General features: G+C 42.6%; 1 protein-coding gene across 2 annotated transcripts in view; it reads right to left on the minus strand.

Moving 5' to 3' along the window:
* Nucleotides 1-16,617, minus strand: part of ppp2r2ba (protein phosphatase 2, regulatory subunit B, beta a) — a 46,368-nt gene that overhangs the window by 19,333 nt on the left and 10,418 nt on the right. The window contains exon 1 of one of the 2 annotated variants that reach the window (XM_023298154.3): nucleotides 4,237-5,245. The exons of the other annotated variant lie outside the window; for it this stretch is intronic. Within the exon in view, the coding sequence (XP_023153922.1) occupies nucleotides 4,237-4,306 (70 nt within the window). The 5' untranslated portion in view covers nucleotides 4,307-5,245. Of the gene's footprint in view, nucleotides 1-4,236; nucleotides 5,246-16,617 lie in introns of those variants that run through there. 2 annotated transcript variants of the gene reach the window in all.

Here is a 16,617-nt window from a genome sequence, read left to right on the forward strand (position 1 = left end):
CCCTCCTACCTACCGGTCTGGTACCCAGCCATATGATTAAGGGTTTATTAGGCTTTATTAGCAGCACACAAAGCAACAGAGCACAATGCAGCTCTCTTCATCTAAAGAACATGGCTCTTTGTAAGATCTGGAGTGAACAAGCTAATTAACCTGGTTTCTCCAGGATCAGCCCCTTGAGATTGAGACAGGGTGTGTGCATTGTGTGTGTGTTTTTGCTGCATATGTATGTGTGTGTACTCTATTGTGCATGTATCTTTTTGTGTGTGCGTGTGTCTGTGTGTGTGATTTTTTCTGTATCCCCACACTCTGGGGATTACGGGTGAAATGGGCAAGACGTGTTACTGCTTCACTTCTCACACTTCATTAACACATCGCTGTGGCACACATCTGACTACAGACACAACACCGGACAAGCAGAAAGAGAGGGGAAAAGAATGTAATCAGCTCAGTTCAACTCCTGCTTGCACTGAGCTGAATGCCAAGACGAACCATTTGAAATGCTCGTTATTTGGTATTCTTTCAGAAATTGAAAACACGGAGCGGGGGGATGGTGGGGAAGCGAGGACGTGTGGAATTATAATCGGCATCACCGAAACAAAAATCTGACATTCACTCTCTGTCTGTCTGTCTGTGATGCTTTGGTGCAAACCCTTTCATCTTCCTGTTTTTAAGGCTAGAGTGAATCAAAGATTAGCTGCTGCACAGACTGAAATTCTGTTTTCGTGGTGACCTTATCACCGAAACATGAAGGAATTCGAGTGACGCTGCGTCCTCGACAGGACACAGGAATTAGCTATCAAAACTTACAAATGTATCCCATTATAAAGTCCAGAAAGGTCAAACACTGCTTAGCCTTCAGGCTAGCTGTGCACCGAATGACTCACACACAGTACATCTATCAGAGCATTAACTCATCCACTGACCAGGAAACCACATCACAGTTGCAAAATAGGATATTTTCTTGCAATCATCCTACAGTAGCAACACCACGGGTATTCTTTAATAAATTCTCATTAAATTTTCATGGTGCCGCAGACTTAATAAGAAGCTAATCAGGGGATGAAAGCAGCTGCTGAACAAGGAGTGTGACTCGCCCCAACTTCACAGCTTGCCATTAAGCTCCCACCACCCCCACACCAGCCCCATACACATAATCTTTCTTGCGCTATGTGGCGAGGCGGGGCTTGGCGTTTTGAGTGTTTCATAGTGAATAATGGATGGGACCTGAGGGTATGGTGGGCTAAGTCCTTTTTATGCCGGGGTCCTAAAGTGTGGCCCCAGGCCGTTTGCCTTGGCACAGGCAACCATGCTCGGCTCTGCTCTCATCAGCAGCAGCAGCAATAAAGGCTCTGAGCTCTCTGTTATGGGACTGCATCAGTATTCAGTGGGGCTCGAGAGGTCACATCACACACAAGCTTGTAGTCAGACGGATGTATAACAGCAAAGCAGAGAGCAAGAGACAGCAGGTGAGGAAGGGGGAGAAGCAGGAAGGGATTACACGTCCTACCAATAGATCTTTAGGTCATTGTTCCGGTGTCTAAATTGTAAAGGACCCAAAATCAATACCAAAGCAGACGTTCGGTTAGGTCCTGCCTCACAGCAAGAAACCCATTTACATTCTTAAAGCCAATGTGGTGCTATTTGACAATTTCATCCATTATCGGGAACATCCAAGGTGGAGATTATGAAAATGAGGCTGTTGTTGGAGGAGCATAACTGTCCACTGACTCAACACACATATACACAGCTACAGTCAGACACAAATGATCCATTCTATCACCATTAGCAACGTGTCATCTGCATACGGCTGCTGCATGCAAATCAGGATTTAATGCAATTTTCCTCCTTGTACATGACAGTAATGTCTCTGGAAACTTTGCTGTAAGGTTGAGGGGACTTTGATATCTCATACCTGCCTATGGATGGCCAGCACCTACATTAGTGTGTGCACACAGAGTCGGTGTATCCACCCACAGACCCACTGAGGCGTGGGATTGGTGTAAGGCAAAGGTCAGCACCAGTGACATCATTAAAATGTGACATCATTAAAGTGTCCTGCTGTTGTGGGCAAGAACGGCCTGAAGGGAAATCCCACCAGCTTGCCACCACTCATCAATGTGTTTGTGTGTGTGTGGTCTGAGCAGACTGGGCCCTGATGGAACATGTGCACTTTGGGGAATTTACGAGGATGGGCGATACACCCCAACACCGGTCTACGTGATCTTTGGCTGCAGACTGGCTTCATTGCACTTAAGAGACAAGGACTGAGAGAGGGAGAGGACATATACACTTATTCATGATATATGAAGTGTGACGATCAGTCATAAATTACAGCAGTAAAATATAACAAAAGTAGACATCTGAAAAGCACAGATGGGCCTCAGACTAGACAGTCCTTTTCTTTAAGGAGACACCTTTTACAATCTGGGTAATCCTTATCCTGCTCCAGTGAATGAGACGGTGAAAGAGTGAGACAGGCAGAAGAAGATTCCCCTCCTGTTTTTCATCTCAGCGCACATATCAAACAAAGATATCCATCACACCCACTCCCACCCCCACTTCACTTTCTCTCGCTGTGAACCAGTGACTGTGTGTTTAGTGGTGACAGGGAATCATGTAAGTACTGGAGCTGAGCAAATCATGGTGCTCTCCTGCATTCAAATGAAGAAAACACAACAACGAAAGGAAAGCAGCAGAAAAGCATGTTTAGAATGAGATTTTCTGCCTTTTGGGCCTTGACTTTGTCTCTCCTCCAGCCTGCACTGGCATCTGTAACCTGAGCTTGTTGCAAGCACGAGAAGCTGTGATGGCTTTGACCCACCCTCCAGCCACACATACCCTCCAAAATCCTCTATTTCAGCCTGCTAGTCTATTCTGTAGATAAATTGCACGAGGATCTTTTTTTATTATACTATTATGTTGAGCTCCAACATATTTCAAATAAAGATATGTTTCAGTTTTGTCTGATTGTGTTTCTTTCCAAACCTTATGGTAAGTGGGTGGTAAAAATGTGCCAAAATTAAGGCCTTCCCAGTGCTGCAGAGAATATTTATACAACAGTGCTTCAAACTGAACAATAAACACCACTAACTGTAACTGTACTGATCAATAAAAGGATGATAGATCTCCACCTACTTAGATTGTGAAAGACTGTTGATCTGTGGTAAAAAAAAAAAACCCTAAATGTTCTAATGTGTAAATTTCAACATTTAGAGGCAAAACGCTGCACCTCACAATGCATGACGGTATTAAGGCAAGTTTAATCTGTATAAAAGAGTGTGTTTGGTTCCAACTGTTGCAATAAAAAGCCCTGAGTCCCTAATGCTTGTGTTATCTCACTGATATCAGTACAGCAGCTAATGTCCATAAGCAATCTGCATAATTACTAAGTGGGGACTGAGGTGGTAATGAGATAAACAGTAGTTTCTACCTATAAATCAATGTTTTATGGTAATTAGAGATTTAAGGAGCTTGTGGTAAACAGGTGGAGCTAATTGGTGGAACATAAGGGGAATAATGAAGCATCCTACAGCTAACAGGTTGACAATCAAAAAGGCTGATGTGTGGTCAGCGAGGAGGAACCATGCATGGAGCACAGAGGCGTTTATGGCTGCAGAAAACAGCTATTGTTCAATGCTCACTTATGAGCATGTACAGTAGAAATGAGCGTGTGTGTAAGAGAGAGAGATCCATATTTCATTGTGCTGCCTCCTAGAATTAGGCCACCACTCCTGTCCCTGTCTCGTTCTCTCAACAAGTGAACACAGAATGAGGAAAATACTTTTTTTTTTTCATCATTTTTCAACTGCATCACAGACTCACTTACAGACTCGGCTGCACAAGAGGCTTCATTCCCTTGCTGGCTACAGTCCATACAGATTAAAGCTCTGACTCCCATGATCAGGATGGTCATTCTAAAACTGCAGGTATGATGGGAAGCCACCTCATCATGACCAGTAATAACCTACAAGCTGCAGCTTCACCAGAAATGACTAGAACGTTCCTTTAGTATCCACATAAAAGCTTATAAGATGATTAAATATGCTTTAAATTACCTTTATGGGCTCATTATAAAGTCTAATTCATTCAAACTACATGATATATGCCGTGGTATTAGACTTAATAGTCACGATGACTTATTTCTATCTGTGATATGAGCATCCTTCTGGCTATAGCCGCAGGTAATTTGGAGAAACACTCTTTTTTTTCCCCACCAAACATCGCCGGTTTAAATACCTTCGGTTGCATAGTTGTGGTCGCGTAGGAAGCTGTTGTTGATTTTCCGGGTGTCACTCTCCTCCTCCATTGATAAATCGGCTGGTTCGGGATCCAGAAAGCGGCAGACCTGCTCCCATCCTGCCCGGTACCGTCAGCAGGCGGGCTGTGGGACCAGCGGGGGGCCTGTCATGGCTCCAGATCTCCGGTGTAATCAACACAAAAACGCGATCAAAAATACCTGTGATGATGATGATGATGATGCACGGGCAGATCCTGTCCACACCTCATCCAACAAGCGACGCGATGCGGTGACAGTGTCGATTCCAACAGTGGGTTCAATACCCGAATTATTATTAGGTCCTTTGCTTCAGATAAGTCATGGATCTCCCCGGGGGGAAAAAAAACGTTAAAATACACCCCAAAACCACCATAAAGAACCTGCAGAGCTGGCCAGAAATGAATGAATGTCTTCTGAAAGGTTGCAGCAGCAGTAACGCACTCCGTAAATCTGTTCTGGAGGATTGGAGTTTAGGCAGGCGAGATTTTCCCCCTCCCAGTGCCAGCGGGGCGGGCGGGATTATGCGTCAACAAGCTCGCTCCGATCACCTCAGCATTTCCATGTCAGCCTCTCCGGAGTTGCATCTTGCGCCTTTTTCTTTCTCCAAATCCTGCTGGGTCTCGTTCATTCATTCATTCAGTCAGTCAGAGGAGCGGACCGGCGCCGAGCTCAGCTGACTCACTGTGCCGGATAGCGCAGAGCTGGACGGTGGATACCCACTGTGCTGCTGCTGCTGCTGCTGCTGGGCCCCTCCCTGCTGCCTTGGCGGCTGGCTCTTTAAAAAAATCAGCAAATGTGACGCTCAATCGAACCACTACCACCACAGAAAGACATCAGAAATCTGCTCCCTCACTGACCCGATGACAACTAACCAGTTTCGTGCCTGTAAAGCCCAAAGCTGCCTTATGGCCTGGTAGCAGGTTGCTTCTTAAGCCTGGTAGATCCACCACCCCTCCATCCTGCTGCAGAGGCATCTATACATCACAGCAGACTGAGCAGAGAGGCTACTTTCTATGCTTTTCCCCTCTCTCTGCAGCTAAACCCATCTCAGCTGGGAGAGGACAACAGGGGCTTTATGAGATATATTATAAGAAGCGCATGACACTGCACATTTCTGCCTTGACGGAGGGTGTCAAGTTCAGATTCAGAGAAATCAGGACAGAGAGGGGCACAAAGGGAGATAGAAAATGAGGGAGGGCTAAGTAGAGGAGAGTAGGAAGAAGATGAAAACAGAAAAAAAAAAACTAGACGCTGATTAATTAGATTAGCGAGGCTTCCGTCTGCGCCTCTTTCTGGTAAGATCTCATTTCCAGGCAGAGTTAATAACGCCACACACAACTATGCCACGTCTGGACAAACCATAATCTTTGATGAGTGTGTGTGTGCTGCACCACTGTGCAGTGCACCTCTGCCCTTATCTACTCACTTTACCCTAAATCTCTTTGGTTCCACAAAGGGACTGGGTATCTTCCCTGCACGCGCCTCAACACACATAGCAGCAGCAATAAAGAGATTGTGGAGCCCCCTCTCCTAAATGCATTAGCTCTCTAATCCATGGGACCATTTGCACATCCAATCCTCTGCTCCTCTACTAATGGGGATCCGGCTGTGAGGAAGGTAGGGCAGCTCACTGCAAAGAACCGGGGCCTTCCAACACATGCTATTTTACACCCCATCACCCTCCAACCTCCATCTCCATCGGAATACATTATGGAGCATTATCCATGCAGGAGGATAATGAAGGCTGCTGGAGCGTCGGCGAGGGCCTTGCAATTCACGTTTCCATATTTACAGTCCTCTGCTCCTCTAATGAAATCTGCAGAGAAATGCTGCCATGCTTGACCCTCTTAGATCTAACTGAGTGGTCAGCGGTGCTTCCCATCTCTATCAATATTTAAACAGCATCCGCGAGGACAAAAGAAACATGCAGCGTTTCTCTTCCACAAAGACTTTGGCTAAGTTACAGCTGAGTAGAGCAAAGGAAATTGAAATGGAATCAGTGAAACAATGGGTTTAGTAGGACGGAGATGTATGGATGAGAGGTTCAGTTTTTGTCAGATTTTGTTGGGAGGTGAGGGGGTAAATTATGAGGCGCATACATGAAGGGCGGGAGTGGCAGTTAAGGCACAGAGATATTTGACTGTATAATGAAGGAATAAGTGGATAATGCTGCTTGGAGCCAAAGCCCAGGATCAATGCTGCCTCTCCAATATCATCCACCATCTCCCTCCCTGTTTCTGTCTCATTCCCTCTACACATATGCCCCCCCATTTCATTTTCAGTCTCCCATTTACCTCCTTGCAGTCTTCAAAATGTGACCTCACATGACTCACCGAGTGATCACAGGTCGATGCACTCGTACTCTCAAAGCTTTTACTCACAAGACCTCGAGTTTCTGCAGCCTACGGCTCATTTAATGCTGCCCTCCTCCACTGAACCTACTACTTGTTCTCCTCTGCTAGCTCGCTTCTCCCGCTCATTACACCCCATCTCCCACTCCACTGGGTAAGAGACCAGTGACGGCGCATCTACAGCCCAGCTGCTACGTGTCAGACTTGCAGGAAATGCTCGGGGGGCCACCAGAATTGGAGAGCGTGTCCTCAATTCTCCTCGATCGTATGGACAAAGTGGGTTAAATTAGGCCCAAGCAGCACCAAACATAGGGACACAATCACATGGCAATGATATTTTAGTCACGGCCAATTGCTTTCCTTGATGTGTGGTAATTGCTTGACCTGGGGATGCCGGTGTAGGGCTACAGGCGGCAAAGATGCTGTCTGCATACCAAGCAACACATACATGCACACACACGTACACATACTTTCACATATAGATATTTGACTGCACAGCGGCTGTGAAGCACTATATACTTGTATACGTTCCTTGCAATTACCTCACATCTCAAGGATACAGTCAATAGTGTATTGATCACCGGATAATGTCTGGTTTAAATAGGCTAAGATATTGACTATTTTCATCCAGTTAATGCAACAAATATGAGGTTATGGTAAATAAATCCAAAATCTATTTAAGGCCCATATTGTTAATTGGATTTTGAGATAAATAGGTATAAATAATGAAACAACTAGAGCTAGAGATTTGACAATTATTTGATTGTAAAATGATTCCTTTTAAAACAGATTCTACTATTCTATGTATAATAAATGGAAAATAAATAAAATAACAGGACTGAGTAAATTAATGTATGAACTTGTATCAGATATGCGAGGTATGCCACTGGGATCAATCGCCTAAAGACATCTGTACTGCAATGTGGGAATTTCATATAAAAGTACATTTTATAGTGTCTGTGAATGATATAGAGGAAATCTACATAATCTGCGATAACAAGGTACAGTATATTATGTTCATGTGATGTTTTTGTGCTGTCTGTGCTTTGTATGGATAAATAAATGAGAGTCAAATGTCTGTTTTTGGCTCATCCGCTAAATGAAGTGCCTGGTGAGTAACAGTGCATCATCACACTGATGCAGAAATATAAAAAAGAGACAAAGAGCCTACAGTCACACTAGCAGCTCTGTGAGCAGGCACTTAGGCACAATGATGCTTTGAACTAAACGCTATCATGTTCACAGCGATAATGCTTAACATGTTTATGCAGGTATTATGTATTTTAACATTTTATTTTGGTGCGCTAAAGATTCCCTCCAGTAAAAAAAAAAACAACCAAAAAATCAAGTTTTTTCTACCTGTCTATGAGGTGCTTTTTATGTGTACTAGAAGACACATCATGAGTGAACTAAGTAGTCAATGCTGTTGCTAAGCATTTTCAACTTGAAAGTACAATGTACCAACGACAATCTTAAAAATACAGATTCAGACTTCTCAGGTTTCATACATAACAAACCTGAGGAACTAATCTTGTAAACTTGCAGAGTTTCTGTGTCGTTATTCTTTTTCAGAATCAGAATCCAGGTCCAACATGCATGGCTTGCCATTGTGTAGCGTAGAGCGGCTTTACAGGGGTGGAGCAGAGTCATATGTGAGCTGGTGAGCTCGAGGTGCAGTGAATAGGAAGCGAGGCAGGGACTTCATAGATCTGCACTTCTAAAAAAAGCATCAGTGAAGAGTTACATCCAAGCAAATTTAAGACACAAAATGGAAATATGTAACTTTTATATACAGAGATGAGTTTTTAGGAGTTAAATCAGAGGAGGAACTTTAAGATGCTACCATTTGTTAGTTAAAAGTACACAACATAAACAGGGTTTCTGCAGGGCATTAAAAAGCATTAACAGTCATTAAATTGATTTTGCGAAAATTAAGGCCTTAAATGGCATTAAAAATCATTAAATTTGATTCTCAGTGACACTTAAAATTCTTTCTGCAGTTTTCAAGAAAAATATTTGACAATATATAGTTATAGACTGCGATTGAGTTATAGATCTGCGTAAACATGCTGAAGCATTGCGATAATTGTTCCGGCTTGTTGGGTACTATTGCCAAAAACTGCATGTTTTTAAAGTGGCCGGCAGACTGGACCAGGTGGAGGAGAGCTGGGAAATGCGGAAATGCAAATTCCAGCAAGAATGGCTAGAAAACGTGGAATTCAGAGAATGACTGCAGCCCGCTGGTGGTCAGGGGGGGTTTCTGGATTCAGAAATAGTGAAATGTAGGGACAGTTGTCATATAAAAATTATCTTTTACAAAAAAACAAACCCGTGTAATTTGTTGAGTTTGCGGTCGTGGCATTGAAATTTTTACAGTTTAGCATTAAAATGGCATTAAAAAAGCATTAAATGTGACTGGCTGACTTCTGCAGAAACCCTGATAAAGTACTGCAAAGACTGGTGGTGATTACTTTTGCAGGCTTAGTATGGTAAGTATTCAATGACTTGAAATTTTAATTTGTTGTTTCTAGATGAAAAGATGGAAGATCACAAAAGTTATTACAATCGATTCTGAAGGGAAGATTAAAGTCTGTGCCAAAATTCATGAAAAGCCTTTAGTAGCTGCTGTGACATCTCACATGTCAAGTCACTGGGCCACATAAAATATCAAATATACATGGCGTGTCCTCAGTGACACTAAAAAATGTCCAAATCCATCAAGTAGATTTTGAAATATTTCACAGGACAAATCAAAATATCCTGTCTAAATGTCAGCATATTACCAGGGTCAGTAGGATTGATCCCCTGGGCACCATGATGGTGAACTGACAGACCAATATTGACCAACATCATTATACCCGCTGCTAGCGTGGCTGGAAATCCAATATTACCATAATTGCTAATTGATTCACAGCATTTCCCACAATGGTTTAACATAGCCACATAAAATAAATGAATAACTGCCACATGATCTCTGATGGTAGACAAATCTATAATGCCTGAATTTAAACATTTATCGCAACCAACTCTATGCCAGTGTATTGAAACTACGGAGTACTTTCACTTAAGAACACGGTGGATTCAGAAACAGTAAAAATACAGTCATGAAAAAGGCATTATGTTGCTACCAAAATGCAAAAATATTACAATTTGGGAATAATTTTATGCTTTCTGTGAAATAAAGTATTTTAATATAATTGATTGGTTTAAAGGTAGAGTAAAAATATATGCACACAATCTAAAAAGGTGCTTTCTTTCTCTTTGCTGTAGAAAGGTGAAGCTACTATTTGAAATATATACAGCAAAGCCTATTTAACAGCTGGACTGATTTGATGTGACGGCCCTCAGCTGTATCATAGAGCACCAGCTGAACTACAAAGTCATCATGGTCATAATGTTGACTGGTTTTAGATTTTCTCCATGTTACCAAACAAATCAGGATGATAATCATGCAGTAGCATGAGATTCTCTCTTCAAACATTCATTGCCTTCCATTAGCCAAGCAACCCACCCTGGCATTAAGAGCAGCTCAACACATGGGGGTAATAGGATTGCCCTGGCAGTCCATCTGTCAGGGGACTGAGCAGCAGCAAACCCCAGGGAAGCAGCACCCTGGCCTGGATACACCTTCTTAGTTTGCCCTTTCTGTGCTCTATTCTCTCGAGATATTTATTCAGTATTAAAACATAACCTCAGTGAAAGTAAAACATGGCTATTCAAGCATGTAAATGCCACTAGAAGTAAGTAAAATGCTGGAAAATACACACTCTACCAAGAGTGCACAGCTTTCTGGCTTTAAATATTATAAAATGCTGCTACTGCTCTGTTAATAGGGTACAGATGGAGATACATGGCAGTAGCTGGTGAATGAATGGAGTATGAGATAGGGTGGGGGAGGGCTACGGAGGAGAACAGAGGGCCTGGAAGAGGGAGAGAAAGATAAAAAGATGGATGTATAGTTTTGGTAGAGGGCATTAAATCAAGCCTAGAGACTGTCCCTAAATCAGCAGGCTTTACTCTTGGTGTCATTCCAATTACATCAGGATGAGACTAATGCTCCATTGCTTCGAGACTTCGGACCAGCAGGATTGGATTTTCTGTTTCCCCCGACTCTCCCTTCCCCTCCCCCAACCTCCCCCCTTCTCTCTGCCTCCCTTGATAATAGATTAATTGAAAAGAATGCATGTACAATGATTAGCACAGGACGGCGCATTTTGGATGAAAATTAATCAACTCAAATGGTTTTGTTTGTTTGCAGCACCAGAGCTATTTCACATGAAGACCTCGAGGACATACAGACGCACGCACGACCCCTATGGACGTCTACATAAGCGGGTACCTTATCACAAAACACACACATTAGTACCTGTTTCTCTCGCACCACGTTGTTCAAGCAGTACAGCAACATACAAATTAGCCAAAAGGTGAACACGCATGCAAACATTGCAATTTGTTTTGTGAGCATACGGTCTAGTCTTGCTGAGAGGAAATGATGCCACTTAACAGAAAATCATTGCATTGTACCTCTCTGGTTGCTAGGAAACTGCAATTGAACTGGCATTGCAATGCAGCACAACAGCTGTCCATGTAATTGGACAATTAAGATCTTAAACTGTCATTATTTTGGTCATATTCATCTCAATAAAGGCTGAAGCACGTCCCAACACATTTTCAACCAGTTGGGTTAATGGAACGAACATGGGGAGTTCATGTTCGGAGTAAAGCTGGATTTCATTAGTGAAATGATCAGCGGTGCATTAAGGGAAAGGAACCAGGAGTACAGGAGAGCAAAGTACTGTTTGTGTTACTCAGAAGGCTTGGATGGACACTGTGTGGGTAGTTAAGTACGCTATATTTATCCTACAGCACTTTCCTCTCCATGGACAGATGAAAGACCGGTCAGTAAAAAGTAGGTTAAGCAGGTTACTGGGACTACAAAGCCACCTCCCCATACATGACTGGGGATCCATACGCAGCTTAAGTTCAGCACCATGGACAGCTCCACACTGAGACAAACAAATGGATTCCAGAAACAGTTCAGAGTGAAAATTCAGCAGAAAAATGGAATTCATGCATGTTTTCTACTATTGTAGCACTCAGATTTCACATGAACGAGTCAGAGACAAAAGCCTTTGCAGCTCGAGGTGAATGTGGAGCTGCCTGTTTCATAAAATAATTAACTATTTATGAGCAGTTACTTTCATTGTTGATTAATCTGCCCATGATTCCCAAATCAGTCAACTAATTGCCTGGTTTTCAGTTAAAAAAAAAAAAATAATAATATGGATGTCATAATATGACATCTTCTGTTAGTGTTGTGATTCAGTTATTCAGTTTACAATGATATAAAACAACAAAAAACAACTAAACCACACATTTTAGAAGCTGTAGTCAGGAGATCAGTGACACTTTGCTTTGTAAAACAATCAAGTTACTTGCCAATTAATCTTTTTTGCTCTTTTTTTCCAGATAGTACCCTGTATGTCCTTCTAATTACTACTAAACTCAAATATTAAACAGTTGACACAGTGAAATCACCCTTTTTGTACCCACCATATGTAGGTAACCACTAGATTGGAGAGCTAATGTCCATTCAACAAGAGGTAATGTTACTAATAAGAGTAGCAGCAGTGTGGAAAAAGCCTGACCCCACATCTGAACAAGCTCCCTCCCCTTTTCTCAGTGCGGCTTGCCAGAGAGGGTTCCCTGCAGCCATTCAGTCATGTTTCAACCAGCCCCATGTGACAACGGAACATGTTCTCCGAGCATCTCGGCTCAAGAGTCCCCCACAGCACACACAAAAAACCCCACACACATTTCTTTATTAGAATAGTCCACACACGCACTCCGTCAACAACAAAGACAAACACATGCGAGCGTGTCACACTTAGAGGCTGTAATCTCCAGGAAAATCCCATTTGGCAGAGCAGCTGCCAGCGTGGATCACAGATCGACTGTAGTCGTGGTGCCCACAGGGTGGCAAGCTGTCTGTCCACACTTTTCTGTCTACAAGAGACACACAAACCCACCCATGCATGCATGCACACACACACACACACACACACACACACACACACACACACACACACACACACACACACACACGCACACACACACACGCACACATGCACAGACACACACAGACGAGCTTAAGGTGGGATAAGCCACTACCACTGTGATGATAAATTCCTGCTATTTGCCACTTTAATAGAAGAGAGTGTCAATAAGCTCAACTAGCCAGTTTCTCATTTGGACGAGGCTTAATTTTTATTGCTCAATTCATTGATCTGGTATGAGGGGGATCTCTGTAGCCTCAGGGATTTGCCATTTCTGATGTAACAGGGTGTGAGGAGAATTTCTGGCAAAAGTGGTCTGTCCATCTGTCTGTTTATCATCCTGGCTGTAGTCAAAAACACTTTCTTCTGTTGATGTGAAATTAGACTGAGTTAATGAAACGACAAACCATCTTTACTATATATAACACAGTGTATAAAGCAATATTCTATCTATCTATCTATCCATCTATCTATCTATCTACCTATCTATCTATCTATCTATCTATCTATCTATCTAATCCAGTATATACACATTCATATAGAAACGAAAGAGTGAGCCATGAAAGAATGTCAGGAACAGAGATCCAATACGAAAGGAGATAATCTTAGAGCACCACCATCTGGCAAAAGAAAATATTACATGTTGAAATCTTAGCAATACCATCAACACAGTTTTTGATTCACATAACACATGTATATACCTTAATTTTACCAGTCCAGTCACAATTACTAAATAGTGATTTATCAGGCTGTAAAATTTAGTCTCACAGTTTTGTTTTGGATATGTGCGTGCGTGCGTGCGTGCGCGCGTGCGTGCGTGCGTGCGTGCGTGCGTGCGTGTGTGTATGATCTGTCATGGATCACATTTAGACACAAAGTTTTGCTACTTTTCACATATTTTCACACACATGCACACCCACACATTTGCAGCGCCATGAGGTTGGTTCCTGCCTTTGTTGGAATTAGATTCACATCAGATTTCAGGGTCAGGCGTGCATTGTTTGGAGTGTACCCGAGGGAATAAATCATTCAAAGCAAAGAGAATGCAAAATAGAGCTCCAAATATAGTGGGATTTTGAGGCAGATACCAAAATCATCTGCAAGAACAGACAAACTGATAACAATGTATTGCATGACCAAATGAAATATTTTTGGGAATGATCTTTCATAATTGGCTATGACACAGTTTAGACAAAGTCTGTAGTTAAGGTCTTTGACCAATTTTATTATCACACCTCAGAATTTGGGGTTATTTAGAAATTAAAACATGGTTTCACATTTTCAAGTCTTTCCCTGTGTTTATATGTATTTAAATTGTTTTTGATAGTTTTTCATTTTATACTGGCTGTGAGGGAATCCCTTACTGATTTCTGTCTTTCATCCTTTGGTGTGAATGAGCCAACATGTGTCATCTGACATTTTTATACTGTAAACTGACTTAATAAACCACACACACACACACACACACAAAATACATGTAGCAAGTCTGAGCTAATTAATATGAGAGTAAAATGTGATAGTAAACATCCTGCCTAGAAAACAATTCCTGACATATCTATGTGCATGATAACAAAAAAATATCAGCCGACAGTGTTTGACCTCTATTATTGATTATACTTAACCCTCGTGTCGTCCTGCGGGTCAAAATTTACCCATTTTAAAGTTTGAAAATGTGGGAAAAAAAATATTTTCACAGTGAAACTTCTGATGTCCACATTTTCAACTTTTTTGGGAAATCTTTGAACATTTTTTTGGTGGAAAAAAAAAGAAATGTTTAAAATGTTCTTAAAGAAAATATTAGAAGTTTGACTGATATATATGTAATCACTTTAGATATTTTTATGGAAGATTTTTACTCATTTTTTGAAAATATTTACAAGAATTTTCTTGCCAAATTTGGGTGATTTTTTTTTTTAAATAATGCTTTTAAGGGAAGCTTTTAAGAATTATTGGAATTTTTTTCCTGAAGGTTTGCAAATTTTCAGAAATTTGGGGAATTTTTTGCTGGATTTGTGGATTTTTTTCAGACAAGGAAACAATATTTTTTGGTGCCTGTAAATGAAGACAACAGGAGGATTAAATGGAAGGTCCCAGAAATGTGTGTGTGTGTGTGTGTGTGTGTGTGTGTGTGTGTGTGTGTGTGTGTGTGTGTGTGTGTGTGTGTGTGTGTGTGTGTGTGTGTGTGTGTGTGTGTGTGTGTGTGTGTGTGCGCGTGTGCGCGTGTGTGCGTGTGTGTGCGTGTGTGTGCGTGCGCATGTGTCTGTGTAAAGGTTCAGTTCACATTTCAAAGATGTGCAGGATATTTTTTTCCTGCACTGAAAACAATCTTTAACATCAATAAAAACAAGAGAAAGATTTGAGGAGGATGCTATATATTTACATCCCCATGTCAAGATCTGCGCATGTGTCCTCGATGAGCACCATAGATGTGCTCTCCCTGCATGTGATGTGACAGCATCGATATGGGATCCATATTTTGTCCACCCCTGGCCTCAGAAACCAAGCAGAACTAATTACTCTGGCACCACGGAGGCTGCGACCTGCCAGCTGAGGGCCTGCAAGAGAGCTCTGAGCTGAACAAGCTGCAGCAGGTGGAGATGTGGGAGCAGCCCTGTGATTTGAGTATTCACCACAGATGTGTGAGGACGTACACTCGGACGCACAAGCACGCAGATAAACCCACCCACATGCATTTCTAAAGGGGGGGGAGTGGTGCTAAGAGGACGTCCATCTCCTCAGACAGATGAGCCAGTGAAGCAGCCAGGAGACTGAGCAGCGAGACGGGTAGTCGGGCTGGGAGTTGTGCTCTACAGACACGCTCCAGTGATCATAAAGTGAGCAAGCAGACACGGAGGATGCTTCTCCGTGAAGCAGCATTTCTACCACTCAAAGCCTCTTCTCCATGCAAATCCTGCTCCTTGACCCTGACCGTGCCGCTTTATGCTAAGAGATTTTCATCACGACTACAAATTAAAACACTTTTTCAATCTGTTGCTTTTTCATTCGGTGTTATCTGAATATAAAACAGCAACAGTCAGACTGAATTATGTCACACAGACGCACTAATCTCACAGTGAATGGCTTAAGTTTGGGTAAACGGTAAACAGCTCCTCTGCCAGGACAGCTTGGCCTAGCTGCACATCGTCAATACTAATGACATCAGGACACAAAGTATCACTATGGAAACCTGGAGGCCCTGGTCCTATCCCACACCCCTCTGTACTAGCGGAAGGCTGTAGGATGAAAAGCCCAACTGGGGTGGAGAAAGAGAGGGTGAAGGTAAGAAAAATCGATAACAGAGAGCCAAAGGAAGGAGGCAGTGAATGAGAGTCAAAAAGATGAAGATGGGGAAGAGAGGTGTGAGCCAAAACGTCAGAGAGAAGGGAAGAGAAAGGAAGTGAGCGGGTGGGTTTAGAGGAACTGGATGGTTGAAGCTGGTTGGGAGCCAGAGCCTTGGTATGAAAACAGGCAGAGCAGTGTGTCACAGCCAAGCCTGAGATTCAACTCTGTCGGAAAAGAGCTCCTTTTCCCCCAAAAAAATCTGCACTCTCATCTCTCTCCCCTCCCCATGCATCCATCACCCCATCCATCACCCACTCTATTCTACCGCCTGACCGCCTCTCTTATACTCAGCAACACTTTCAAACAGACCAGATGGGCTCAGTGAAATACACCCCACTGTCTGCAGTCATCTACATCACTATAATGCTACCGCTCTCCTGAGGTGCTTTATTTCCGAGCGCTGTTTTTCCAAAGTAGCTACAACAAAACCAGCTCAGTGCACTGCCACTCCAAGTAAGTCTGGTATGAAGCAACGTGTAGGTCATTCCAAAGAAAAAGGCCTCTCAGGATAGACAGGTTGAGCCATGTTGGGTCTTGGCCCTCAAAAATATTTACTGTAAGTCATTTCCAAGCGTAAAATTGGCTGCTGGTG

The sequence above is a fragment of the Amphiprion ocellaris genome, chromosome 13, assembly GCF_022539595.1.
Source record: "Amphiprion ocellaris isolate individual 3 ecotype Okinawa chromosome 13, ASM2253959v1, whole genome shotgun sequence".
Taxonomy (NCBI): Eukaryota; Metazoa; Chordata; class Actinopteri; family Pomacentridae; genus Amphiprion; species Amphiprion ocellaris.